This window comes from Aethina tumida, chromosome 4, assembly GCF_024364675.1.
Source record: "Aethina tumida isolate Nest 87 chromosome 4, icAetTumi1.1, whole genome shotgun sequence".
In the NCBI taxonomy this organism is placed as follows: domain Eukaryota; kingdom Metazoa; phylum Arthropoda; class Insecta; order Coleoptera; family Nitidulidae; genus Aethina; species Aethina tumida.
In genome coordinates this window covers 19,910,970-19,938,747 of record NC_065438.1, presented here as the reverse complement: position 1 = coordinate 19,938,747, position 27,778 = coordinate 19,910,970, and the positions used below count along the sequence as shown (strand labels likewise).

The 27,778-nt window shown below is 30.3% G+C and overlaps 1 protein-coding gene across 1 annotated transcript in view; it reads left to right on the top strand.

The window, feature by feature from the left end:
• Positions 1-16,444, top strand: part of LOC109602445 (katanin p80 WD40 repeat-containing subunit B1-like) — a 31,520-nt gene extending 15,076 nt beyond the window's left edge. Inside the window, exons 5-9 of the mRNA XM_049966280.1 lie at positions 764-832; positions 889-1,562; positions 1,623-1,864; positions 1,929-2,003; positions 14,908-16,444. Coding sequence (XP_049822237.1) covers positions 764-832; positions 889-1,562; positions 1,623-1,864; positions 1,929-2,003; positions 14,908-15,166 — 1,319 coding nt within the window. The 3' untranslated portion in view covers positions 15,167-16,444. The remainder of the gene's footprint in view (positions 1-763; positions 833-888; positions 1,563-1,622; positions 1,865-1,928; positions 2,004-14,907) is intronic.
• Positions 16,445-27,778: the final 11,334 nt, after the last annotated feature.

Genomic DNA, 27,778 nt, shown 5'->3' with positions numbered 1-27,778 from the left:
TGTAAAAAATAAAACAATGTAAAATATATAAAAAATATAAGATATTTAAAAAATGTAAAAAGTGGCAAAAAAATATATAAAACATAAAATATGTAAAAAAATTAAAAACATAATACATAAAATACAAAAATGAAAAAAAAAATGCATGAAAAAGAAAAAGTATATAAAATATAGAATATAAGAGATATAAATTTAAAAAATAATAGTATAATATCTTTATTTTAAAAATTTATAATCCTGTTCTTAATTCAGTCTTGTAACGGTGGATGTATATATTAATATACACTTTTGATTTATTTAGTTAGGTATGTTCTTGGTTGCATACATTGAACAATCGTTTTGTTCATTTAATTTAAATATGAATATATGACTACTCAGATTTTAATTAAATCTTTATTTTCAAAATTCGACATTTTGTTCATTTGTTTTATATATGTGGATATTTGTATAAATAGTCGGATATCCTTTATTTTAAAAATTCTTAATCCTGTTCTTAATTCAATATTTTAACGGTGGATATATATTAATAAGCCCTTTTCATTATTGATTTATTTTGAAGCGAAATAACTAAGTATATCGAAGCCTTAATTTTAAAAATTCCGATTCTCATTTATTAAATAAGTATAAAATATGAAAAATGAAATAAATGAATGAAAATAAAATATTGGACCATTTTGCTAGTTAATATTTACAATATTTCTGTTAAAATAATATAAATTCTAATTAAATTGTATATTATAAAATAAATTATATTTCGTTTCAGTACGACGGACGCCGCCCCCTCCAGAACCAGAAGTCAGTTTCGATGAGCCCGAAAGAGAAACGTTCCCAGGTAACCACATCATTTAATAAAATAAACATCTCATTCAAATTTCCGAAAATTTCTAGTCATATTTTCGGACCCATCGATGCCGCAAATACTCGCCGACCCCGTGAACGAAAGCTTCGAAGCCCTATCACTGGACAACAACGTGAACAACTACCACCGCAACCCGGAACCGGCGTACACACCCACCAAATACTCCCGCTCGAAATCCAACCTGGACCAGGTGTACCAGAGCCGCCTGTCCAAGCAGCAGGACAGGGAGAACATCCTGCCGAACATAGCCAAGACGAAGTCGACCCCCCGTTACGCCATTCAGAGGCAGAGCAGCTGCAAGGACGTGCCGGAAAAGGAGAAGTCGCAGCGGCAGAACAACATGCGGCACAGCTACTCGGAGGAGACGAACGTGAACAGGGGATCGATGTCGTCTCGGGTGCCGTCCAGGAAGAACTCGATCAATCGACGCACCTCTGGCACGACGGTGTCGGGTCCTACGCGGATACCGAACATCAACAGTGCCAGGACGGTGGAGAAGAACGACAGGGTGAAACCAGTCACCTACGGCGAACCGGTGAAGGCGATGAACTATTGTGATCCGATAAAGACGCCTAACTATAATGATACGATGGACGATTATGTGAACTCCAAGGGGTCGCCCGTTGATGACATTTCCGAAGCGGAATACGTACCGTACTCGGTGGACAAGCCTGGAGCTATTATTTTAGATGACTTTATACCTGTAGGTTCCAACACTAACTAGGTATTCTGTTAGTTGACACTTATATCTTTATTTTTGTAGAAAAACCACCAGACGATGGGTTTTTCGCAGCCCTACCCCGAAATGTCGGAGGCTGAAGTGATAAACGCTGTGATGCGTGGCCACGACACTATCAGCGGGATCATGAAGGTGCGACAGCGCAGCCTCCACCTAGTCTTAACACAGTGCAAAACGAAAGACGTTAAAACGGGTCTGGAAACTGCCATTAATATGGATGAACTGTCCGTTCTGGTGGATATTCTTCGTGTAATCAACAATCGATTGTAAGGCTTGATTTTGAGATTTGTTATGGGCTTTTTTATATCAATTTATTTGAATTTGTTGCAGCTCAATCTGGAGTCTGGATTTATGTATACCTGTTTTGTCCAAAATGCAAGAGTTGTTACAAAATAAGTATGAAACGTAAGTATTTTTTTATTATATTCTAATGTGTAACATAAGTACTGTTTAATTTTTATGAATAATATATATTAATACTATTGGTCAAATATTCAAATGCTTTAATGTTAAATAGGTATATAATTTCTTGAATATTAAGATATTCGAATTTTTGAATATTAAAATACATTTTGACATTTTGATTTTTAAATTTTACATTCCAATTTGATTATTCAACGATATTCTATTATATTCATTTTAAATCTGTGTAGGTGTGTTCGAGGTTGCATATATTAATTTATCATTTTGTTCATTCACCTTATATATGTGAATATTTTATTAGAATGAGTATTTTTAAATAGTGCATTGTGGCCATATACTAAATTATATTTTGGTTCATTCACTTTTAATATTTGAATATATTCGTTTCATTAATGCCATATTGAGCAATCTTAATAGTGTATTTATGGTTGCATATATTAATGTTCTTTTTTAATATGAATATTTGAATGAATTGAACTTTCATTTTTAAAGATATTTGGTGATTACATATTTTAAAATTTTGTACCCTCATTTTAAATCTGAATTTTGAATAAGCATTCGTAATTCTATTCTGTGCAGTTTGTTAATGGTGTATTGTGGGTTGCATATATTAAACTACCTTTTTATTCATTTATTTAAATCTGTAAATATTGGAAGAAAGATACTAATATAATATCTTTATCTTAAAAATGTATAATGCTGTTCTTAATTCAGTCTTTTAACGATGAATGTATATTAATATACCCTTTTGATTTATTTTAAATTTGAATATTTGAATTAATATTTGAAAGTCCTCATTACAGAAATTTCTAATACTTCTCTGTCAAGTTTTTTTAATGGTGTGTTTGTGGTTGCATACATTAAACTACCCTTTTGATAATTTATTTTAAATCTGAATATTTGAAGAAATATTCAAATATCTTTATTTTAAAAAATTCTAATATTACCTTTTAAAATTGGATATATATTAATATATACTTTTGATCATTTTAATTTAAATCTGAATATTGGAATATTCAATTTTTATTCATTTATTTTAAATTGTGAATAAATATACTAATATCTTTATTTTAAAAATTCATTCTTAATTCAATCTTTTAACGGTGCATATGATTAATATACATATACCCTTTTGATTTATTCTAAATCTGAATATTTAAATAAGTATTTGAAAGTTCTCATTTTAAAAATTTCTAGTACCACTCTATGCAATCTTTTAAGGGTGTGTCGGGGGTTGCATATATTAAATAACCCTTTTATTCATTTATTTAAATCTATATTAATATACACTAGTTTAAAAATTTTTAGTTCTGTCTTAATTCAATCTTTTAACTATATATATATATATATATATATATATATATATATATATATATATTAATATATCCTTGTGATTATTTAATTTAAATCTGAATATTTGAAAGTCTTCATATTAATTTTTAATACTGTTCTGAAGCAATTCATTCTCATTAAATCTGTTTGAGTATAAAAAATCAAAGTTACAATAATTTTATTTATCCATATATTTTTATTTTAATTGATCATTATTCGTTATCAGTTTTATTTGGGTATAATTTAAATATTAAATAAAATAAAACATGACCAAGTTAATATATTAATAATTACGTTCAATTAAAAAGTCATTAAACATATAGATTAATTAAATTATTGTGTTTTTATCCAGTATATTAATAAATATGATTATGGCAAGAGGATCCATTATTATGTGTTTGATTCTTGTAGAATGTATAAAAACATTGAATGCGATTTCTTTTAACGCTTCGAACAGTGATAATTTGTATGATTGTGTTACGAAAATTTTAATGGATTCATCGCAAAGTGATGATATTTTTTTATGGTGGAATTTCGTGATTCCCAAATTTGAACGAAACAATATAATCCTGAACAATGCTTCTAAAACAGGAGTATATAAGAGAATACCAAACATTTACATTTTAAACTTAAACGATGATGTTTTGTCGGATGTTTTAATCACATTAGAAGCCTATAAAATCCTCAACTCAGAAGGTAAATATTTATTAATAACCGCAGACACTTCCAAAGAAAATGTGAAACTGCTCACTGATCGTTACATCTCAAGAATTCTAATCGTAAACGAGGGCGACGATTTTATTGAAACATTTACTTATAACCCGTATCAAACCGAAAACGCCCACGTCCCAAATTTAAATGTGTTTCAAACAAATTGGTGTAGCAATTCCACGGTCGCTTGGTTCCAAGAACCACCGAAAAGATGGACCGAAACCACCGTAAACTTGGCTTATTTCGACATGCCACCTTACTGTAAAATGAAAGACGGCAAAATTACAGGCTTCGAAGCCGATTTGTTGGCAGTAATACGCGACATAATGAAATTCAAAATAAACTTCCAACACTACACCAAGTGGGGATACATTTACTACCCCCATGGTTCGTATTCGGGCGCCCTAAAGGACATGAAAAGCGGTAAAATCGACGGAGGAATTGGCTTGTTCAGGCAAATGATGTATGCGGAGCAGGATTTTGAAACCAGTTATGCATTCACCCAAGAAACAGTGCTGTGGACGTTACCCTTGATTTTGATAAGCAATTGGCAACGGGTACTGCTAATACTGTCGGTCCACGTTTGGGTTGTTGTGTTGGCTTTGTTCCTTTTGATTTCTTTGTTGAGTTATCTGTTGCACAAGATTAAATTGGAAGATCACCAGAGAAGCTTTTTTAATTGTGTGGTGGACACTTATAAAATGTCTTTGGGTATGTCCATTGGTACTGCACATTGTTTGCCATCAATGTTGTTGGAGAACGGATGGAGGATTGGAATATTGATTATAACAAGTCTGTTCACCAGTAAACTGATAATAGTCCTAACCGAAGACTCTCATCAGAAAAAATTGGAGACTGTAGAGGAAGTGGTCAATTCAGACTTAAAAATAGGTTTGTTCGATGGGCTTCAGTACATATTTGAGAATTCGGAGTACCCAATTGAGACTAAAATTTATGAGAACTTCATACCTTGCCCTTCAGGACCTAGTTGTGTCAACAGAACGGCGTTCCAACAAGACATGGCCAACAGCAGGGGTTTGTGGACCACTGAAATTATCATACCACAGTACTACCTAGACGAAGAAGGCAAACCTATAATTTATTTCATGCGAAACCATCCAATAAATAGATACTTGATATCTTGGTTGTTCTCTAAAGGTTTCCCTTTATTTCCACAAATTGATAATTTGTTGTTGAGGCTGGATGCTCATGGAATAATCAGCAAAGGGTACGACGATGTGGAATATCTTATTAGATTGATTGAAAGTTCTGCTATGAATAAAAGAAACTCCATGTACACCAGACCAATTCAAACTCACCAGTTGTTTGCCCTTTTTGTTATTTACTTCATCGGGTTGGGCTTGAGTACTGTTGTTTTTGTCTTCGAACTGGTACAAAAGAGATACGCAAAATTTAAATTTATAGAATGATTAAAAAAAAATACAAATTAACACATTTTATTCAGACCTCTTTATTCTTTATGAAGCTGGTACTACCTTTGAACATTTATTCCTGCAACAAAAAAGTTCCACAAAGAAAACTAGAGTGCCCACTCCACAACCCGCCAGCCATAAATAGAAGAACCCATTAAGATGGGTCAGCGTCAAAGGACGTGAACGTACCGAATTCATTTTCTTCAACGAGTTGGTCCGCTTGACCTGCACGTCATCGTCCACCAGGCTCCTGATGTGCCCCAACACCCCGTTTTCGATCATCGCCTGCACTAACTGGTTGATCTGTTCGTACATCGGATAACCACGACGAAAGTACCAGTTCATCAGAAACGTCACCGGAAACACTTTATTGCTCTTGTATATGAGAGGTCGTCCTTCCTCGTCCATGTAACCGACGATCGAATAATCCGAGACCCAGCTTCCCCGGGCCGTAGCCATGTCCTTCTTGTAGGCGATACGTTCGAAGCAACTGTTGTCAATGGCGCAGTACTCGTTGTGGTCTACTATGTACTTTTCTATTGGGTCTCGGGAGGCGTCGTATAGCTTTAGTATGTCGGTGAACAGGCCGAACTTTAAGTCGGCCTCGATTAGGTCCTGCAGTGAGTCCAACTTTAGGGTGTTGATTTCCTTGGTGAGCAACGACAGTAGTTTGGTGGAGAAGATGTTGACCACTATCAGGACCATGTACCGCCAACCTATGTGCACTATTTTGTGCAATGTGCCGTTCACCCCTCTTGTGGCGTTGCCAATAACAATTTCATACGAGTAAAACAGGCAATAGGCCAACGTCCTCCTCGGACGATCATCACGCAGTACCACATAGAAGGCCAGGGCCACAGCTACGAACAAACAGAACAGCAGCATCCACGTATGCACCTCAAACACGTCGGCCACAGTTTTCCAGTGGTCCTCGTTGTACTTTATGGGTATTAACCAGGTCATGTGCTCCACCTTGATTGGAGGTGTGACGTCGAAGTCGTAGTTTTCGTACGTGGTGGTTCGGAACCCACCAACGCCGCTGGTGTCGGTTCGATTTTGAATCGCACCGTACGCGTCCGAGTACTGATTGGTGGTCAGATTTTTACGGCCCCAAAGTTTGTAACGTGTGGTTAACTGGACCTCGAATTTTAGTACCGATTGGAGGAATCTATACAGCTCTACTTCGTAGCCTCGTTTTTCGTCACAAGGGGGGCAAGTTACAAAAGGTGGTACCAGTATGTAATTGAGTTTGACGGTGGTGTTCCTCCATTGCTTCGGTATTTTGTTTGGAAAGAAATCGAGGTCTTCAAGACAATCACCTAGTTCCACAAAATTTTCACTGGGGTTATTCGAGTCTTCGTTTACGTAGGGGAAGTTTATGTACACTTTATACGTTAATTTGTTTAATACTACAGCGTTGATTAAATAGTAATAGTCGATTTGCTTGAAAAGATCCACATTCACGTCGTTTGTCAAGAAAATGGCTTTTGCCCTAGGATTAAAACTGTACTGTTTAGCTAGAGTGTCTATTGTTGTGCTGGCATTGTTGTCTAATTCAATGACATAAAAGTCGGCCTTCTTTATGTCGAAATACACAAAGTCTGCGTCGTTGCACTGCATGGTTTGATACGTCCACCCCAAGTCTACTAGATCCATGTTAGTGACGATGACAGTTTTGGGATTTGCATAGTTATCCATGATCTTTTTCAGGCATTGTCTGGATTTATCGGAGTCAGCTTTTTGAATCACTTCCAAAGAGCAGAAACACATTGTAGTCAAACAAAACAACACAAAGATCATTTGAAACATATTTTTCAGTATATTAATCAACTTAATAGCTGTTAAGTAATAAAAATAATAACAAAAACAAGTGTACAGGCACTAACCAGCACAATACTAATACGTTGTAAGGTGTGCTTGTAACAAATAGGATATTTACTGTGCATATCTTCATGTTATTACAGCACGATGAATAAATTACACTTATGTAATAAGCATCATTATGTTCATATTAAATACGTATGACTAAAGTTGGTTTGTTGATTCTAGTTAAATGTCGATAAGTTTTATTCGTTTTTGATGATATAGAATTATGAAATGTTTACACCACTTACGTGTCAGAAATATATGTGTTTAGCAGGTAATTGAGATCATAAATAGATGTCTTGATATTTCATGCCTATGGAGTTTACAAAAATTGACCTATTTTCTAAATTTCTAAAGGTTCTTAATTAAAACAATAAGAGTCTATTTTCAAAAATTATCTATGATAATTCTTAATTCATATGAAATTTAATTATTATATTTATTTGATGATATTTAATATTATCATATAAGAAATATAGAGGACATAACTATTAATTCACTTATATTACTTTTTAAACAACAATAAATGTAGAAACTGGACTTAAAATTCACAATTACAAATTTTGTGATTAATCAAAATATCACTTTTAAAGATATTCTAATGTTTCAATTCATTTGATGATATTTATTATTGTCATCTATCGAATGTAGAGAGTACAACTAATAATTTATTTAAATGAAGTTTTAACACAACTAATAATTCATTTAAATTATTTTTTAACAATTTATGTGCAACGGGAGTGTTTTCAGATAAATCTGTAAAAATTTTAATTTTTTATGGAGACTATAATTGAATTTGGCCTTAAAATTCAAAATTACAAGTTCTGTGATTAATTAAAATATCAATTTTAAAGATATTCTAATTTTTCAATTCATTTGATGATATTTAATATTTTCATCTATTGAGTGTAGAGGGCGCAACTAATATTTTATTTAAATGAAGTTTTTAATTTGATGATATTTAATATTATCATCTATAGATTATAGAGGACACAAGTAACAATTCATTTAAATTATTTTTAACAACAATAACATATATGCAATGGAAGTGTTTTCAGATAAATGTATTTGTCAAAATTTTTAATTATTTATGGAGACTATAATTGAATTTGACCTTAAAATTCAAAATTACAAATTTTGTAATTAATTAAAATATCAGTTTTAAAGATATTCCAATTTTTTTATTCATTTGATGATATTTACTATTGTCATCTATCGAGTTTGAGGGCACAACTAATAATTTATTTAAATGAAGTTTAGAATTGAATGATATTTGATATTATTATGTATAGATTATAGAGGGCACATCTAATAATTCATTTAAATTATTTTTTTAACAACAATAACTGATACGCAATGCGAGTATTTTCAGATAAATATATCTGTCAAAATTCTTATTTTTTATAGAGACTGTCTTAAAATTCAAATTTACAAATTTTGTAATTAATTAAAAATCAGTTTCAAAGATATTCTAATTTTTCAATTCATTTGATGATATTTATTATTGTCACCTATTGAGTATAGAGGGCGCAACTAATAATTTATTTAAACAATGTTTTGGTGATGTTTAATATTATATCTATGGAGTATAGAGGACGTAACTAGTAATTTAATTAATTGTTAAATGTTTTCTAAAAAAATATATCGCTCAAAATTTTTATTTCTTATGGAAATTGTAATTAATTGAATTAGTTCTTAAAGAATCGTGAAGAATTCTTCAAACTTCAAAATTATCAATTTTGTCACTTAATAAAATATTAGTGGCGAAGATATGTTGATTTTTATACAAACTCTGTCATCTATTGGGTGTAGGGTTTATTTAAATCAAATTTGAAAATATTTAACTTGGGCATATGTGGAGTGTAGAAGAGTGTACAACTGTTTATTAAAAATATAATGTATCTAACGTTTTTTATGAATGTTCTGTTGGGTTCATTAATTTGGCCCAAACAAACCGTCGATCACAGGTTCACATGATTCCGCCTTCCGTGTCCGAAAGTGACCTATTCGTTAAGTAATGATGGATTTCCGCTCTTGTTTTATGCTCCGAACGTTTGACAGCAGTCGGAACAGCTGGCGCTTCTCACACAGACACGGAAAACCATATACATAAAAAAAAAAATAAGCGCACGAAATAATATAGGAACAAGCGCTAATTGTTTTCGGATGGCGCGTTCGTTAGGCGCATCGTCCAAATTAGCTCGAATTAGCCGTGTATTATTTACCGTACGCTCCGCTAACGCCCACGTTTTCACGCTCAATAAACCCCTTCGGGTTTTACACGGTCTTGTTTACCCGTGTTGCGACTAACATGATTTATGGAACGGCTAATTGAAAATTTTTAATTACGGGCTGTGTGTGGTGTTTACAAGACGGAAGTGCTGCCGTCGAAGGGAACGGTTTCGCCCCCGAGCCGACGCATAAAATCCTAATGATCCGGCTATTTTCCAATTTGGACGGAGATGTGACAAATTCGGTGGCCCCCCCGGACAATTTAAAGCGGGCCCGTCTATTCAAATTGCGACGGCGGCCGGCGCAATTTGAAGCGGCTACAACAATTGATCGGGAATTTGAATACTGGCACACGTCGACACTCGACAAAAGGAGACTGAGCTGTAACAGCTCAATTATCAAACGTTCGATGCTTCTCTCATGTGTGCTCTTATTTTTGTACTGTCAACTAATTCCTTTCGTTTTGTTTGTTATTTAAAACTACTTTTAATTAGAGTTAAAGGACCTGAGGAGATTTTGTTCGATTAATCAATATTCAGTATTTCTTTTAAGCTTTTATTTTTATTAAATTTCACACTGAAATATGAACTAATTCGTTCCCTTTTGCCTGTTATTTAAAATCCACTTTTGATTAAAATTAAGGACAAGTAAATTTCTACTTTCCTGTACAAAAAATTGCTCAATTGTCAAAAATCTAATATTTCTCTTAAGCTTTTATTTTTTTTTTTTAAACTTTTATATTGTAATATCATCTAATTCCTCTCATTTTGCCTGTTATTTAAAATTCATTTTTAATTGAAATTAAGGACAAGTAAATTTCTACTTTTCTGCATAAAAAATTGCTCAATTATCAAATATCCAATATTTCTCTTAAGCTTTTATTTTTATTAAATTTTGTACTATAATATCAACTAAGTCCTCCCATTTAGCCTATTATTTAAAATCTATTTTTAATTGAGATTAACGACAAGTAAATTTCTACTTTCTTGTACAATTGCTCAATTATCAAATAGTCAATATATCTCTTAGGCTTTTTGTTTTTGATTAAACTTTATATTGTAATATCAACTAATTCCTCTCATTTTCCCTGTTATTTAAAATTCACTTTATAATTAAAATTAAGGACAAGTAAATTTCTACTTTCCTGTACAAAAAATTGCTCAATTATCAAATATCCAATATTTTTCTTAAACTATTATTTTTATTAAATTTTGTACTATAATAACAACTAATTCCTCCCATTTTATCTGTTATTTAAAATTCATTTTTAATTGAAATTAAGGAGAAGTAAATTTCTACTTTCCTCTACAAAGAACTGCTCAGTTATCAAATAGTCAATATGTCTTTTAGGCTTTTATTTTTTTATTAAACTTTATATTGTAATATCAACTAATTCCTTTTATTTTACCTGTTATTTAAAATTCATTTTTAATTGAAATTAAGGACAAGTATATTTCTCTTAAGCTTTTATTTTTATTAAATTTTGTACTATATTAACTAATTCCTCCCATTTAGTCTGTTATTTAAAATCTATTTTTAATTGAGATTAACGACAAATAAATTTCTACTTTCTTGTACAAAAAATTGCTCAATTATCAAATAGTCAATATATATCTTAGGCTTTTCGTTTTTGATTAAACTTTATATTGTAATATCTACTAATTCCTCTCATTTTCCCTGTTATTTAAAATTCACTTTTTAATTAAAATTAAGGACAAGTAAATTTCTACTTTCCTGTACAAAAAAATGCTCAATTATCAAATATCCAACATTTTTCTTAAACTATTATTTTTATTAAATTTTGTACTGTAATAACAACTAATTCCTCCCATTTTATCTGTTATATAAAATTCATTTTCAATTGAAATTAAGGACAAGTAAATTTCTACTTTCCTGTACAAAGAACTGCTCAGTTATCAAATAGTCAATATATCTCTTAGGCTTTTATTTATTATTAAACTTTATATTGTAATATTAACTAATTCCTTTTATTTTGCCTGTTATTTAAAATTCATTTTTAATTGAAATTAAGGACAAATAAATTTCTACTTTCTTGTACAAAAAATTGCTCAATTATTAATTATCCAATATTTATCTTAAGCTTTTATTTTTATTAAATTTTGTACTATAATATCCTACTAATTCCTCCCATTTAGCCCATTATTTAAAATCCATTTTTAATTGAGATTAACGACAAGTAAATTTCTACTTTCTTGTACAAAAAATTGCTCAATTATCAAATAGTCAATATAACTCTTAGGCTTTTTGTTTTTGATTAATCTTTATATTGTAATATCAACTAATTCCTCTCATTTTCCCTGTTATTTATAATTCACTTTTTGATTAAAATTAAGGACAAGTAAATTTCTACTTTCCTGTACAAAAAATTGCTCAATTATCAAATATTCAATATTTTTCTTAAACTATTATTTTTATTAAAGTTTGTACTATAATAACAACTAATTCCACCCATTTTATCTGTTATTTAAAATTCATTTTTAATTGAAATTAAGGACAAGTAAATTTCTACTTTCCTGTACAAGGAACTGCTCAGTTATCAAATAGTCAATATATCTCTTAGGCTTTTTGTTTTTGATTAAACTTTATATTTTAATATCAACTAGTTCCTCTCATTTTCCATGTTATTTAAAATTCACTTTTTAATTAAAATTTAGGACAAGTAAATTTCTGCTTTCCTGTACAAAAAATTGCTCAATTATCAAATATTCAATATTTTTCTTAAACTATTATTTTTATTAAATTTTGTACTATAATAACAACTAATTCCACCCATTTTATCTGTTATTTAAAATTCATTTTTAATTGAAATTAAGGACAAGTAAATTTCTACTTTCCTGTACAAGGAACTGCTCAGTTATCAAATAGTCAATATATCTCTTAGGCTTTTTGTTTTTGATTAAACTTTATATTTTAATATCAACTAGTTCCTCTCATTTTCCATGTTATTTAAAATTCACTTTTTAATTAAAATTTAGGACAAGTAAATTTCTACTTTCCTGTACAAAAAATTGCTCAATTATCAAATATTCAATATTTTTCTTAAACTATTATTTTTATTAAATTTTGTACTATAATAACAACTAATTCCACCCATTTTATCTGTTATTTAAAATTCATTTTTAATTGAAATTAAGGACAAGTAAATTTCTACTTTCCTGTACAAGGAACTGCTCAGTTATCAAATAGTCAATATATCTCTTAGGCTTTTTGTTTTTGATTAAACTTTATATTTTAATATCAACTAGTTCCTCTCATTTTCCATGTTATTTAAAATTCACTTTTTAATTAAAATTTAGGACAAGTAAATTTCTACTTTCCTGTACAAAAAATTGCTCAATTATCAAATTTCCAATATTTTTCTTAAACTATTATTTTTATTAAATTTTGTACTATAATAACAACTAATTTCTCCCATTTTATCTGTTATTTAAAATCATATTTAATTGAAATTAAGGACAAGTAAATTTCTACTTTCCTGTACAAGGAACTGCTCAGTTATCAAATAGTCAATATATCTCTTAGGCTTTTTGTTTTTGATTAAACTTTATATTTTAATATCAACTAGTTCCTCTCATTTTCCATGTTATTTAAAATTCACATTTTAATTAAAATTTAGGACAAGTAAATTTCTACTTTCCTGTACAAAAAATTGCTCAATTATCAAATATTCAATATTTTTCTTAAACTATTATTTTTATTAAATTTTGTACTATAATAACAACTAATTCCACCCATTTTATCTGTTATTTAAAATTCATTTTTAATTGAAATTAAGGACAAGTAAATTTCTACTTTCCTGTACAAGGAACTGCTCAGTTATCAAATAGTCAATATATCTCTTAGGCTTTTTGTTTTTGATTAAACTTTATATTTTAATATCAACTAGTTCCTCTCATTTTCCCTGTTATTTAAAATTCACTTTTTAATTAAAATTTAGGACAAGTAAATTTCTACTTTCCTGTACAAAAAATTGCTCAATTATCAAATATCCAATATTTTTCTTAAACTATTATTTTTATTAAATTTTGTACTATAATAACAACTAATTCCTCCCATTTTATCTGTTATTTAAAATCATTTTTAATTGAAATTAAGGAGAAGTAAATTTCTACTTTCCTGTACAAAGAACTGCTCAGTTATCAAATAGTCAATATGTCTCTTAGGCTTTTATTTTTTTATTATACTTTATATTGTAATATCAACTAATTCCTATCATTTTGCCTGTTATTTAAAATTCATTTTTAATTGAAAAAAAAAAGGAAATTTCTGCTTTCTTGTACAAAAAATTACTCAATTATCAAATATTCAATGTTTCTCTTAAGCTTTTACTTTTATACTTTTTGTACTATATCAACTAATTCCTCTCATTTAGCCTGTTATTTAAAATCCATTTTTAATTGAGATTAACGACAAGTAAATTTCTACTTTCCTGTACAAAAAATTGATCAATTATCAAATATCGAATATGTCTCTTAAGATGTTATTTTTATTAAATTTTTTGCTTTAATATCAACTAATTCGTCCCATTTTGTCTGTTGTTTAAAATCCATTTCTGGTTTAAATTAAGGGCAAGTAAAATATCTACTGCCTTGAACAAAAAGAGGCTCAATAATCAAATACTATTATGTTTCTCTTAAGGTTTAAACTTTGTTGTATTTCAATGTCAACGAAATTCTCACGATTTGCCTGTTTAAAATCAATTTTTAACCGAAATTAAGGGCAAGTAAACTGTCTACCCTACCCGCACCAAGAATAGAAATAAATGCATTCGCATTACTCCCATGATTTACGACCTCACAAACCGATTAAACTAAACTTTACGACAAACGCAACAAACAAACCGAAAATCGATGTCGCGCCCATTAAAAACGGACCCGGGGGTCACTTCGTTTCGTATTCATTGCGACGTTGGACGCGTGCTTCCTAAACACGGACCGTTCGAGCAATTCGACACGTCCAACCCTTTTCTGTGAGAAAAACGCAGCCCCCCCAGATCGGTCCCGTTGGATGCGATACCTGACAGTGTTTGCATACAGCGGGCCTTAGCGGCCTTTCGCATTCAAATTTCGAGTGCCCTCGATGTCACCTAGCGTGAAAAGATCGAGAGTGTTTTGATCGACGAGCAACCCGAGCTCGGTGTCATCTCGTTGATGAGTTTGTCACTTGGGTTATGCATAATTTTTGCGTTTGTGTTTGGGGGTTGTCGATAAATAACGGATGAATTATTCATCCGCATTAATGACCTCTTTACGTATCTCCTCCTAACTGTTCCCGTTTATCGATTGTTTCAGATACATGACGACGGGTTGTGGGTCCCTGAAGCTCATCCTGTCCCACTTCGGTAACACCATCAAGACGAACGTTAGGTCGGGTACTGCGGGTAGTTTTGGTGTGGACATTTCCCGGGAGGAAAGGTACAGGAAGTGCAAGAAGTGCTACGACTATCTGGCGGAGCTGGAGCCGATAATCAAACGGAAAACCACGTTACCGTCGACAGTGGGGGAGAATTTCAGGGATGTTTACTCGTTACTGAAGAACGTGCTTGACTGACGAACGCCTAAGCTGCACCTGCTGAAGTTTAAGAACGCTAGTGTCTAAAATGTACATACTGAACTAATTTTTCGGGGTACTTAAACTGTAGACGAAACCATTTGCTCATCTAGACCCAAACATGACCTAAGTTCACTTTTTTATGGCGCTGTCTATAGTTGTTTAATTAATTTATTTTATTATTTGTCTGTTGACAACTTAGGTTTATTGATTTTTTAACAAATTAACTCATCTGTGATTGCCAGACTCGACGACGAAAGCGAAATTCCTTGGAAGCATAGAAGTTAAGAGGGTAAGACTGAGTTCTGGATGAACTGTTGAGTTTCATACTCAAAAAATTGCACAATTAGTTGATAACAATGCGTCGAGGCTGGCAATTAATTAAATTAAGAATCATGGACTTGTAAATTCACACTTCAGTATTATGGTACGACCTAAACAAAAATAATATTGACAGTGTGGTGGATCCTACAAAGTTAACTATCAAAATGAATCCTACTAGTGCCTAACATGTGATTCCTTGCTAGTTAATAAATTGAATTGTAACCAGTGATATTTTAGACACTTCCCATGACTGTATTAACTGGTCTCAAGAATACTAGTAAATTGTGATTTTTATGTAGAAACTCTCACTAACTTATTCTAACTTGAAAATAACCAAATGTAACTGCGTGAAAATGGAACTAAATGTAAATGTACGACTTATATCTAATGCCATGTAAATATGGAGTGAAGCTTGCAGTGTAATTAATGTTGCTAGTTCCATTTTTTCTGTTAGAATAGTTCTGCGTTCTAACTTAAGATCCCTCATTGCTTCTGATCATGTGATATAGGTAGTACATCATTGTAATTAAACCATTAAACGATATACGTAGAAACAAGCTCCATTTTAGTATTGAGTATTATGCGTAAGACTTAAAATTAACTTCAAACAAAGTCCGTCCATTAATATTAAAAAAAATTATACATATATATAACTAATTTTTCACGCATAATCATAGATTAGACTAATTATAATGAAGATCAATGATTACACTTTTTGGTTTTTTGAATATAGTTTATAAATTTGATTTTGCGGTTCTGGCTTTTTACTTTTTATTTCGATTGTTTTTATCTGTTCTCTTGCCTATTTCAGATGATTTGTGCCATCGCAGTTTTAAATCGTGTTTTTATTTGTTGTATTTTTTCCGATATGTTTTCTTTATTCTCTAACGATTGTAATATAACTTGTATACTACCATTGTAATAATATTTATAATAAAATTGTTAATATCATTACTTCTGTGTTTTAATTAAACCTTTCAAAAGCATTTGTCTTTTGAGAATGTTGTCAAAAACCACACTCAAGTTGACAATGAGTCAATAAGACAATTTTTTGGAGTTTATGGAAAAAAATATGAAAATCAAATTGTTTTGTTTAATTGTTGTCACTTTAAAGTTATTACTTTGTAGAAAAACTAGTTCTTAATAAATTAATGAACTCAAAAGTTTAACATAACGATGTCAGAAAAAAACTGACAATGAGTAAGACATTATTTTAAATATTATTAAATTAATAAGGATTTATTGCTGTTGAATTAAAGAGTTGATTGGTATTTGAAACCTTCGTTTAAAAAAAAAGATGAAGAAATATCTAAAAATGGCTGAACAAACAAATTGTTGATGAGTAAATGAGTCAATTATTTAACGGATGTTAAAAATAATGATGAAAAAGACATCCTATTAAAGTTGAAATATTGAAAATAGAAAGTCTAAGCAACTTTCTTGCTAAGTCAGATATTTTAATTCATTGTTTATGACAAAACCATTTATATTTATAGTTCTGCGTTATTAAACGTTTCAAAATCATTCACTGCTTCGTGAATTAAGCCATTGTAAATTATTTGCATGAACAAGATAATAATGTCATTCATTGTTTGTTGTCGTATTAGAAATTAATCGTTCTTGTGAAAAAAAATTAAAAACTAGTTACAAATAATAATGGAGTACCCAAATAATTAATATAAAGGTGTCAAAACAAACAACAATTTAAAGACAAGGTTGCTTCTTTTAGTGTAACTTTTATGTTGAAAAATTTGAAGAATTTAAGTGTTTAATGAAACGTTTTTAACAAAATGATGAAGAAAGACCCAAAGGTCGATACAAACAAAATCTATGATGAGGAGGATATTTTTTAGAACAGTTGAAATTGATAATAGGAAAGCAAACTATTTTGTTAATTTTTTGTCACATTAAATATTAACTGTTACGATTAAAAATTTGAAGAATTTAATTGTTTAATAAAGAAAACGTCAGTTTTTAAGAAAATGATGAAGTAAAATCCATAGGACAATAGAAACAAAACCTATGATGAGGAGGTTATTTTTTTTTAGAACAGTTGAAATTGACAATAGGAAAGCAAACTGTTTTGTTAATTTTTATCACATTAAATATTAACTGCTATGATGAAAAATTTGAAGAATTTAATTGTTTAATAAAGAAAACCATAGTTTTTAACAAAATGATGAAGAAAGACCCAAAGGACAATACAAACAAAACCTATGAAAAGGAGGTAATTTTTTAAAGCAGTTGAAATTGATAATAGGAGAGCAAACTGATTTGTTATTTTTTATCACATTAAATATTAACTGTTATGACTGAAAATTTGAAGAATTTAATTATTTAATGAAGAAAACCTCGGTTTTTAACAAAATGATGAAAAAAGATCCAAAGGACAATACAAACATAACCTATGATGACGAGGTCAATTTTTTAGAGCAGTTGAAATTGATAAAAGGAAAGCAAACTGTTTTGTTAATTTTTTATCACATTAAATATTAACTATTATGACTGAAAATTTGGTGAATCTAATTGTTTAATGAAGAAAATCTCAGTTTAAAACAAAATGATGAAGAAAGACCAAAGAACAGTGCAAACAAAACCTACGATGAAGAGGTTAATTTTAATTGTTTATTTAATTGTTAAATGAAGAAAACATTAGTTTTTAACAAATTGATGAAGTACCTAAAAGTCTAAATCTAAAATTAATAACAATAAAATAATGAAGAACTACCCAAAGGTGAGGAGAAATTGTTGATGAAAACAAATAATAATGGCAAAGATGTCATGTTAATTTCTAATTAATATAAAATAATAAAGAAGGTCCTGAGATACAATGGAACTGATTATAAACAAACAATTTCTGACATAATTTGAATGATTTAATTCATCACAAAATAAAACCTTTTCTATTTCTACTCCTGCATTTTTAAACGTTTCAAATTCATCGTTGTGAATCGGCCCTTTGTGAAATATTTGCATGAACAAGGTGATAATGCCATTCATATCGTTCCATACTCCTTTTTCCACAATACAGATTACAGATAATATAATACCGTAAAATATAGGCGACAAGAAAAGATTACCTCGCATGTTTACATAACGGGGTATGAACTGTACCCTTTCGCATACGAAACTAATGTGCAAAGGGTTCGTCCGTAATTGCTCTAAGCAGTACGGCAAACAAGTCCGGAACCGTGCAGCCACGAATTTAAATCGAGATATCAACGCCTATCCCGTTTTTTTTGGACGTGCGTTTGCATATTAAGACATAAATCATCGATTTGGGATCGGATTTTACTTGTTAAATGTTGTTTTTGTATTGGGGAAGGGTTGGAACGTGTGAGCGGCACGTTTGATTACGAAAATAGACGTACGATGACCAGAAAATTGGAATGAATTTGGGGTTATCTTCTTAGTAATACATCTCAATATCAGTCATGAGACGTAGCTACGTCAAGATTATGCTCAAGATCATCGTGGATCAGAATTGAAGAGTGTGAGTTGCAAAAATAAACTTTTGAATACCATAAAATTGACAAAAATGTAATGTTATCTTTTAAGTAATTCATCCCACTCCAAGACTAAGGTCAAGATTATCGTGGCAGGGTTGAAGAGTGTGCATAGCAAAAATAAACCTTTGAATACCATAAATTTAAGATGTAAGATAAAGGCCGAGATTATAGGGGAACAAGGTAGAAGAGTTTGAGTTCCTAAAATAAACCTTTAAATACTATAAAATTGGCAAATATCTTCTCAATATCTCATCCAAATATCTGTGATGAGACATAGCTACTCCAAGATCAATACCACGATCATCGTGGGACAAGATTAAAGAATGTAAGTAGCAAAAATAAACCTTTAAATACCATAAGATTGGCAAAGATGTAGTAATATTTTCTCAATAACTCATCCCAATGTCTATAATGAGACGTAGCTATTCCAAGATCACCGTGAGACAGGATTGAAGAGCGTGAGTAGCAAAAATAAACTTTAAAATACCATAAAATTAACAAAAATGTGATGTTATCTTCTCAATAACTCATCCCAAAGTCACTAACGAGACGTAACAACTCCAATATTAAGGCCAAGATTATCATGGGCAGGATTCAAGGATGTGCATAGCAAAAATAAGCCTTTCTATACAATAAAATTGGCAAAAATGTGATGTTATCTTCTCAGTAACTCATCCCAAGGACTGTTATGAGAAGATAAAGGCCGAGATTGTCGTGGGACAAGGTTGAAGAGTGTGAGTAGCTAAAATAAACCTTTAAATATCATAAAATTGGCAAAGATGTGGTGTTTTTTTCTCAATATCTCATCCCAATGTCTGTGACGAGACATAGCTACTCCAAGATCAACGCCAAGATTATCGTGGGACAAAGTTAAAGAATGTGAGTAGCAAAAATAAACCTTTAAATACTACAAAATTGGCGAAGATGTGGTATTGTTCTCTCAATAACTCATCCCAATGCCTGTCATGAGATGTAGCTGATTCCAAGATCAAGTCCAAGATCATCATGGGACAGGATTGAAGAGTGTGAGTATCAAAAATAAACCTTCAAATACCATAAAATTGTCAAAAATGTGGTGTTATCTTCTCAATAGCTCATCCCAATGTCAGTGACGAGACGTAGCAACTCCAAGATTAAGACCAAGATCATGGTGGGCAGGGTTGAAGAGTGTGTATAGGCAAAAATAAACCTTTGAATACCATAAAATTGGCAAAGACGTCGTGTTATCTTCTAAGTAACTCATTCCAATGATAAGAAGATCAATGCCGAGATTATCGTGGGATAGAGTTGAAGTGTGTGAGTAGCTAAAATAAACCTTTAAATACCATTAAATTGGTAAAGATCTTCTCAATATCTCTTCCTAATGTCTGTGATGAGACGTAGATACTCTAACATCAAGACCAAGATCATCATGGGACAGGGTTGAAGTATATGAGTAGTAGAAATAAACCTTTAAATACTATAAAATTGGCAAAGATGTGGTGTTATCTTCTCAATAACTCATCCCAATGTCTGTTACGAGACGCAGTTACTCTAAGATCATAATCGGAAAGGACTGAAACGTGTGAGTATCACGTTACAAAAAAATAAACATATAATGACCATAAAATTGGGAAGGATGTGGTGCTGTCTTCTCAGTAACACATCCTAATGTCGATGATGATGCATAGCTACACCAAGATCGTGGAAACAAACCTCAAAGATGTGGTTACCAAAAACTGTTGCTACGTTAAATACAGTGGCTCGTTTCACAATCGACAAACCTAACTAAATTTTCTCATGTGCAAACCGAGAACTCCTCCAGTACTTGATACGTCATTACCGTTCATGCAAACATTAACAGGCTTTGACGTCGTGAGTCACCCGAGTCATCTAGTTCAGGTGTGGTCCTTGTTTTCCGCATTTTTTTTATGCTCTCGGTGACACCGCACTCTTATTGCGTTAGACACAAGGGGGGGGATTACATTACGGCGTCGATCACGGGCGACCTGATACCAAAAAGAGAGAATAAGTAACTGCGATCATTGTTTCACGCTCAGCTGCCTACGATTATTAGGGAGTAAACATCGGACTACGGGGCAACGTGTAATTACGAAACTCGAACCTGTCCGACGTATTATGCCCTCTTTTTACGGTTTTCAATTACTTTTGGCTGATTATTGATTTTTAAATTGAGGCCGGTGCGATTCGGTTATAATAGAAATGGATTATGAGATGGTTTTTTTTTTTTATTCCTGTTCTTCTGCGTTCCGGTAACGATGTAATTTCGAGTGGAATGAACCTGCGACGTTGCGATGAAGATGTTTCGGTTATTAGGTACGTGGAAGAATGCTGTGGGACTGTGGCTGAGACCGTCTTGGTCCGTGTCCTAACAGTTTTTCATTGACTGGAAGGAGTTTCACCCTTCCGAAGGCCGACTGGATGCGAGCGTAATTTGTGCCTTCGCACCCCCGGGCCGACCCTCAATTTCGAATTCACCAAACAATCGTAATAAACACGTCAAAAACTGACACATAATTCGAGGATTACTTTCCATTGAACAGCTGAGGCGCTTTCGAAACTTCCAAAGCTGATATCTGACGCCTTTTATAAATGGATTAATGCCGCTCTAATCCCGGATGTTTTCCTCCAAGGGTTATTAGGTTTATTATGATATGTTTAAGACATGTTTTCAAAACATGTGCTTTGTACGTTCCTAAGGTGTAATTACAAAACAGAAACTCTTCCATGGGCTGGTTATCGGGATCGATTCATCAACTGGACGCGATAACACTGATTTTTTTTCGGGCTCATTTTTTACGAACACGTGGTGGTGGGCGTGCGCCCTTTTCGTCCGACGTTTAACATCACAAAACTGCGATAGGAGGAGGGGTCATTAAAACGTGCGCTAATCCTTTGATAATCGAGAGAGCGTTTCCAATCGATCATTTTTTATTTTCGGTAAAATTGATGTATCATCGCGACGAAATGGGACCGTTCCGTTTTTTTTTTTAATAAATAACGGATTACGACGAAAACGGCCATAAATCACGTCGAAAGGTCTCGTGAAAAGTTCATTACCGACATAAAATGGGAAGCGGATCGTGTGGGGATTTGCGAGCAAATGTTAGTCAATAAATTTAACAGCGTGTTTAATTTTAATGTTGTCGTGTTAAATTTTAATTGCTTTTTTGAAGAAAAACTGAAGTTTTTTCAGCAAAACAACGAATAAGTACCGAAGTATGTGTGCAAAGATATTAATGAGGAGTAAGTTAATTTGTATGTATTAGTATGTTGAAAATGACTATGAGAAAAACAAAAATGTTTCATAATTATGAAGAAATACTTAAAGAACTAACACAAGGATCTGAGTATAAAAGAGGATGATGAATTAGTTTTAGTTGTGTCTCTTGAAATAGAAAAACCAAATTGCTTTACAATGTCGTCAATTGCTTCTTCGAAGAAAACATCAATTTTTAACAAAGATTGATGAATAATTACACAAAATTATTATAAAAATGATGATAATCATGAGTAAATCAATTTTGTAAGTAACTGATGATGAGTAAAATAAATTGTTTATTTATATTGCTGTATTAGATATTAATTGACACCTTAAAGAAAAACAGTGTCTAACAAAATGATGAATAAGTACACAAAAGACTAATATAAATATATCAGTACCAAAAAATTGATGAGGAATAAGTCAATTTTTATAGAATACGTTCTAAATGATGTTAAGTAAAGCAAATTGTTTAGTATTTTGTTACCATATTAAAGATTAATTTCTGGTTTGAAAGAATTATCAAATTTTAACAAAATGATGATGAAGTACCCAAGAGACTAATATAAAGATATCAGTGACAACAAATTGAAAATAAATAAGTCAATTTTTGTAGAACATGATGTAAATGATGAGAGTAAAACAAATTGTTTGCATTTATTGTCACCATAATAAATATTAATTGTTAATTTAAAGAAAAACTCAGATTTTAACAAAATGAAGAAGAAGTATCCTAGAGACTAATATAATGATGTCAGTGACAACTAATTGAAGATGAATAAGTCAATTTTTGTAGCAAAACGTTTTAAACGATGATGAGCAATGCAATTTATTTAATTTCATTGCTCATCATCGATGGTGAAGAAGTACCCAAGAGACTAGTATAAAGATGTCAGTGCCAACTCAGATGAATAAGTGGATTTTTATAGAAAATGGTGTAAATCATGGTGGATAAAGGAAATGGTTTAGTTTTATTGTTGCCATTTTAAAAATTAATTGTTAATTTAAAGAAAAACTCAAATTTTAACAAAATGGTGAAGTAGTACCCAAGAGACTAATATAAAGATATTAATGCCAACAAATTGAAGATGAATAAGTCAATTTTTGTAGCAGAACGTTTTAAATGATGATGAGCAAAACAAATTATTTAATTTCATAGTTGTCATATTAAAGATTAATTGTTAATTTGAAGTAAAACACAGATTTTAACAAAATGGTGAAGAAGCACCCAAGAGACTAAAATATAGGTATCAGTGACAACAAATTGAAGATAAATAAGTTAATTTTTATAGAATACGATGTAAATGATGATGAGTAAAGCAAATTGTTTAGTTTTATTGTTGCCATATTAAAGATTAATTATTAATTTGAAGAAAAACTCAGATTTTAAGAAAATGATAAAGAAATAACCAAGAGACTAATAAAAAGATGTCACTCACAACTAATTGAAGATGAATAAGTCGATTTTTATGGAATATGTTGTAAACCATGATGAATAAAGCAAATTGTTTAGTTTTGTTGTTGCTATTTTAAAGATTATTTGTTAATTTAGAGGAAAAGTCAGAATTTAACAAAATGATGAAGTAGTACCCAAGAAACTAATATAAAGATGTTAAAAAAAGCAAATTATTTAATTTCATTGTTGTCATATTAAAGATTAATTTTTAATTTGAAGGAAAATATAGATTTTAACAAAATGGTGAAGAAGCACCCAAGAGACTAAAGTAAAGATATCAGTGACAACAAATTGAAGATAAATAAGTCGATTTTTATATAAAATGTTGTAAATTTTGATGAATAAAGGAAATTGTTTAGTTTTGTTGTTGCCATATTAAAGATTAATTGCTAATTTGAAAGAAAACTCATATTTTAACAAAATGATGAAAAGGTACCTAAGAAACTAATATAAAGATATTAGTGCCAACAAATTGAAGATGAGTAAATCAATTTTTGTACATTTTGTTGTAAATGATGATAAATAAAGAACATTGTTTAGATTTATTGTTGCCATATTAAATATTAATTGCAAATAGATTTTAACAAAATGATGAAGAAGTACCTTGTATAAAGATGTCAGTGCATCAGTCAATTGAATAAGTATATTCATCATTATTGTCAAATTAAAATTTAATTGGTAGTTTAACAAAAAAACTCAAATTTTAACAAAATGATGAAGAACTACCCAACAGAATACAATGTAAATGATGAGTAAAGCAAATTGTTTAGTTATATTATTGTCATATTGAAGATTAAATGCTAGTTTAAAGAAAAATTCTGATTTTAATAAAATGATGAAAAAGTACCCAAAGATGCTGTGTCAATAAATTGAAGAAGAAATCAGTTTTTGCAGAATAAGTAGTTAGTCATATTGATGATGAACAAATACCAAAAAGACTGATAAAAAATGTCAATGGCAAAATGAATAAGTTAATCAATCAATATAATTAATTTTTGATTTCGTTGAAAATATGAAGAAAACATATTTTTAAAAGACAATCATTTAGTTATTAAACTTAACTAAATTATTCAAATAAGATTCTGAAATTCAAGATGATTTCAAAATTCCAATTCACCCGTTTTTAATATTCAAAGGATAATTTTGTGATCGGAAACAACCCGAACCAAATGCAAAATCAACCCTCGTTAATTCTTTGATTTCCTCTCAATAACATTGACGTCTAAATAGGTACAAATCAGTCAATGGATGAATGGGCCGTATTTGCTGAATGCACCATTATACTCCCACACAACACTGACAGGGCTAATTAGTTGCAAATACAATCAATACGTCAATAGAAAATTACAGGTACTCGGATATAAAATTATAGCTATTATTATAGAGGGGGAGTAGAACAATTCATTCGTGAATTAACTCATGCAACTGGCCATAAACGTGAGCATTCGGGATTTCTCTACTGGACGTATAAAATACGTCGTTAATCTGTGCATTTGTTATAATTGATTCAATATTCTGCTGATCGAAGATCTACCCTCCTCGTAGCAGCCGGGAGCTGTGTTTTAACACCGATTTGCATACATCAACCCTTGCGTTGACGGCTTATTCAAATCTGACTAACGGCTTACGGTGCCACCGAATTCACTTTACACCTGCACATTTCCTACGAGCCTTTGATTTATCGATCCATTTTTTTCAACAAAAACCGTGTCGAAATTATTTAAATACGACGCACAGAAGGTACGCCATGACGAATGGCCCGGTACCACATTGTTCGATCATTTTATCACTTTATTCTAATTCGAGTCGAGGGAGAATCGTTAATGTTTCGCGATTTGCACCATGTGAAATATGTAAACCACATCTTGAACCTGACCCGAAATAAACTTTCGAGTCATGAATGTCTGTGGTGGAATAATCGTACCATCAATAAACTCGAAGATGTGCAGACATTCTGTGTATTATGCGGTTGTGCAGTAATTTTAAAGTAACTAGAAAGCCTACAATGAAAAAGTAGTGTTCGGACACACAGCGTTTATGATTTCACGATTGAATTCACTTAGACAAAGAAACAGAAAATCCCATTGACCACTTTCTACACAGAATCCGATCGCTCACGTTGTAAACTGTAGCAGGAAACGATTATCAAGTTTTGCTGATTTTTTTGCGTTAATAAATCAAGTCGTTAATGTTTAAGCCGGAGCGGGACTTGGTGACGGGGTTCATTAATTACGGGGGGCTAAATTTCATAAGACTGTGATAATTGAACCATCTGTTTAAGCCCTGTGTCAAACACACAAGTGTTAAAGCGTGCATACAAAGATCCGGTACGTGATACTGCAACACTTTGCATAAGGATATTGTAACGACACCGTTATCAATATGCACCCAATAATAGGGGTTGAAAACTCCCCCGACTCAACCGTTTTTCGACCTTTAAAGCTGCCCCGTTAATTATCTCGACTGGGCTAAATTAACGTTACAATTCTGGAATTATTTAAATTAAACTTGAAAGGAAGATAAAGATATGTTAATTACCTTGACCATTTGAAACTTCCTTTTGTTTCAAGATAACTTATCCATATCAAAAACCATGGCGTTTCCTAAGACGCCAAATATTTCAAGTTTGTCGTAATATTTATTCAATTTAATTAATTTGGAAGAAGGAACAATTTTCACTGACCCAAAAAAGCTTCCCCAGTATGCAAACTACACTTGTTTCTAATGCAGGATAATAGAAAGGGGCGTTACGTGTTAATTATGCGCCGATAACTGGATTTGCATATTTTTAAATCTAGTTTGCATAATTTGCCTTCGATATATTTGTCGGGGGTTATACGGTGCGTCTAGGTTATTGAAATTCATAATTTATATCCCATATCGAATCGCGGGATTCGATTAAGTATGTGGCAATAAAGTCTCCGGTTACGAAACCGTATCTTCGGTTGCAGCTGAGGAAGGGTCATGTTTTTTGAGACTCGAACAAATAGCCTCGATGAGAATTAAAAAACAGAACTAGAATATTAAATTTATTATTTATAACTTTGAAATTATAATTTTTATAATTTATAATAATTATATTTTTAATTTATAATAATTATATTTTTAATTTATAATAAATAATTATAATAATTTATAATAAATAATTATAATAATTTATAATAATTATAAAAAATTATATAATTCTATATTTATATAATTCTTCTTTCAAACTTTTTTCATAGTGGAATCTAAAATTAATATGATTTTTACTTGTACCATCATTTTATTTTTAATTTTTATATAATTCTTGTTTTTTGTAGAATAATTAAGAAGAAAGTTAGCACTCACAAATAATTCAGAATATATTTATTTATAATAATTTAATTTATAATTTATAATTTATAATTTATAATTTATAATTTATAATTTATAATTTATAATTTATAATTTATAATTTATAATTTATAATTTATAATTTATAATTTATAATTTATAATTTATAATTTATAATTTATAATTTATAATTTATAATTTATAATTTATAATTTATAATTTATAATTTATAATTTATAATTTATAATTTATAATTTATAATTTATAATTTATAATTTATAATTTATAATTTATAATTTATAATTTATAATTTATAATTTATAATTTATAATTTATAATTTATAATTTATAATTTATAATTTATAATTTATAATTTATAATTTATAATTTATAATTTATAATTTATAATTTATAATTTATAATTTATAATTTATAATTTATAATTTATAATTTATAATTTATAATTTATAATTTATAATTTATAATTTATAATTTATAATTTATAATTTATAATTTATAATTTATAATTTATAATTTATAATTTATAATTTATAATTTATAATTTATAATTTATAATTTATAATTTATAATTTATAATTTATAATTTATAATTTATAATTTATAATTTATAATTTATAATTTATAATTTATAATTTATAATTTATAATTTATAATTTATAATTTATAATTTATAATTTATAATTTATAATTTATAATTTATAATTTATAATTTATAATTTATAATT